The sequence below is a fragment of the Myotis davidii genome, unplaced genomic scaffold (assembly GCF_000327345.1).
Source record: "Myotis davidii unplaced genomic scaffold, ASM32734v1 scaffold592, whole genome shotgun sequence".
NCBI lineage: Eukaryota > Metazoa > Chordata > Mammalia > Chiroptera > Vespertilionidae > Myotis > Myotis davidii.
The window spans coordinates 1,344,482-1,346,041 of NW_006284844.1; the positions used below are offsets into that span (position 1 = coordinate 1,344,482).

The 1,560-nt window shown below is 67.4% G+C and overlaps 1 protein-coding gene across 1 annotated transcript in view; it reads left to right on the top strand.

Annotated features, from left to right (window-relative positions):
* RPS6KA2 (ribosomal protein S6 kinase, 90kDa, polypeptide 2) overlaps positions 1–1,560 on the top strand; it is a 24,438-nt gene that overhangs the window by 10,492 nt on the left and 12,386 nt on the right. The window contains exon 8 of the mRNA XM_015558380.1: positions 78–149. Within this exon, the coding sequence (XP_015413866.1) occupies positions 78–149 (72 nt within the window). The remainder of the gene's footprint in view (positions 1–77; positions 150–1,560) is intronic.

Consider the following 1,560-nt stretch of genomic DNA (forward strand, 5'->3'; position numbering starts at 1 on the left):
CTTCCCCTCCCCGGGACAGCACGGCCCTTCCAGAACCTTCTCTGCGGGCCTGAGGCCTCCCTGCTCTGTCTCTGCAGTTCGAGATGCTGACGGGGTCCCTGCCGTTCCAGGGCAAGGACAGGAAGGAGACCATGGGCCTCATCCTCAAGTGAGTAGGAGCCGCCCCCGTGGCTGCACCCGTCAGCTCCTCCTCACGCCAGGGGCCTCGGGCCTCAGCACCAGGGGCCGTAGCAGGCGTTGGCGGCGATGCCACGGGGATACGGGACCCTCCACCCACAGGCTCTCCGCCAGGAAGGTGCTGCAGGGTGTCCAGGGGCCGGGCCTGGGATGTGATGATTGACGGGTCAGAGGGCGAGGTTGGGACTCAGGGACCACGGAGGGGGTCCCTTCCTCTCACCTGAGGGCAGGTGCACGCGCTCCTCCCTCCTCATCCCGGGGGCTCGTTCACCACACGGAGGGGTTTGCCCTTAGAATCCCCACAGACTCTAACCCAGGGCCACCGCCCTGCGTGGCATCGTCCACCTGCCCCGGGCCGTGTGACCAGGACGTGGGCCGAGCTCCTGGAGGGAGGGGCCGAGGGCGGAGCTGGGAGTGGGGACCCCGTCAGTGTCGGGGAGGGGCTCGCTGTGAGTGAAGGGGGCCCCCCAAGGCTGCTGTCCTCACAGCACCTCTCTCAGCCCGCGAGTGGACACATGGCTGTTACAGAAGCCAGAGCCCCTGAGGCTGTGGTGTTTGTGGGTGACGTGCCCGATGGAGAGGGGGCCGTGGAGGAGACCCCGGGAGAGGAGTTCCCAGGCTCCCGGCGTGGATGACACCCTGGTTTGGGGGTGATCGCCTCAGTTCCTTTAAGGTTGAAGGGGGAATGGACCTGCACTTGCTCTAAAGCTACACTCGTTCCTCGGCAAAGCCGAGAGGGGAGGTGGGCATGTGACCCGTTGGGTGGGGAGGGCCGGCATTTCTGGGGGGCAGCTCCCAGCGGGGGTCCCACCTTCCCCAGGGGCCTGAGGCCCCCACCTGGGCTTGCAAGGCCCTCCTCCCCCAGGCCCCAGGGCGAGATCCCAAAGGAGAACGTCGGTGCCGAAAGCCCCCTGTGCCGCTCGGGAATCAGTTCCTCCCATGGACAGTCACTGACGCTCACGGTGCCGCGGTTCTTGGCGGCTTTACTGTTGTTCAACGAAGCGATTACGTAGCGGCCGTGACGCTTCCCAGTTCTAATGTCTAATGTGCTCGCAGCACCGTGCAGTCTGGGTGAACCGGACTCGCCAGCTCACAGCACGAAGGGCCTGAGGCCCAGGTCAGGGCATGGCCGCCGGTCACGCGAGGTGACTGGTCTGTTAGTGCTGCCGGGCCGGTCGGGAGCACGGGCACACCTGGTCGCCGTGCCGGGCAGTGGGGTGGTCGCCCCTGGTCTCCGGGCCGGTCGTGAGCATGGACGCCCCTGGTCTCTGTGGCGGGCAGCGGGGTGGCCCCCCCTGATGGCCATGGCCAGGCAGTGGGGTGGTCGCCCCTGGTCTCCGGGCCGGTCGTGAGCATGGACGCCCCTGGTCTCTGTGGCAGGCA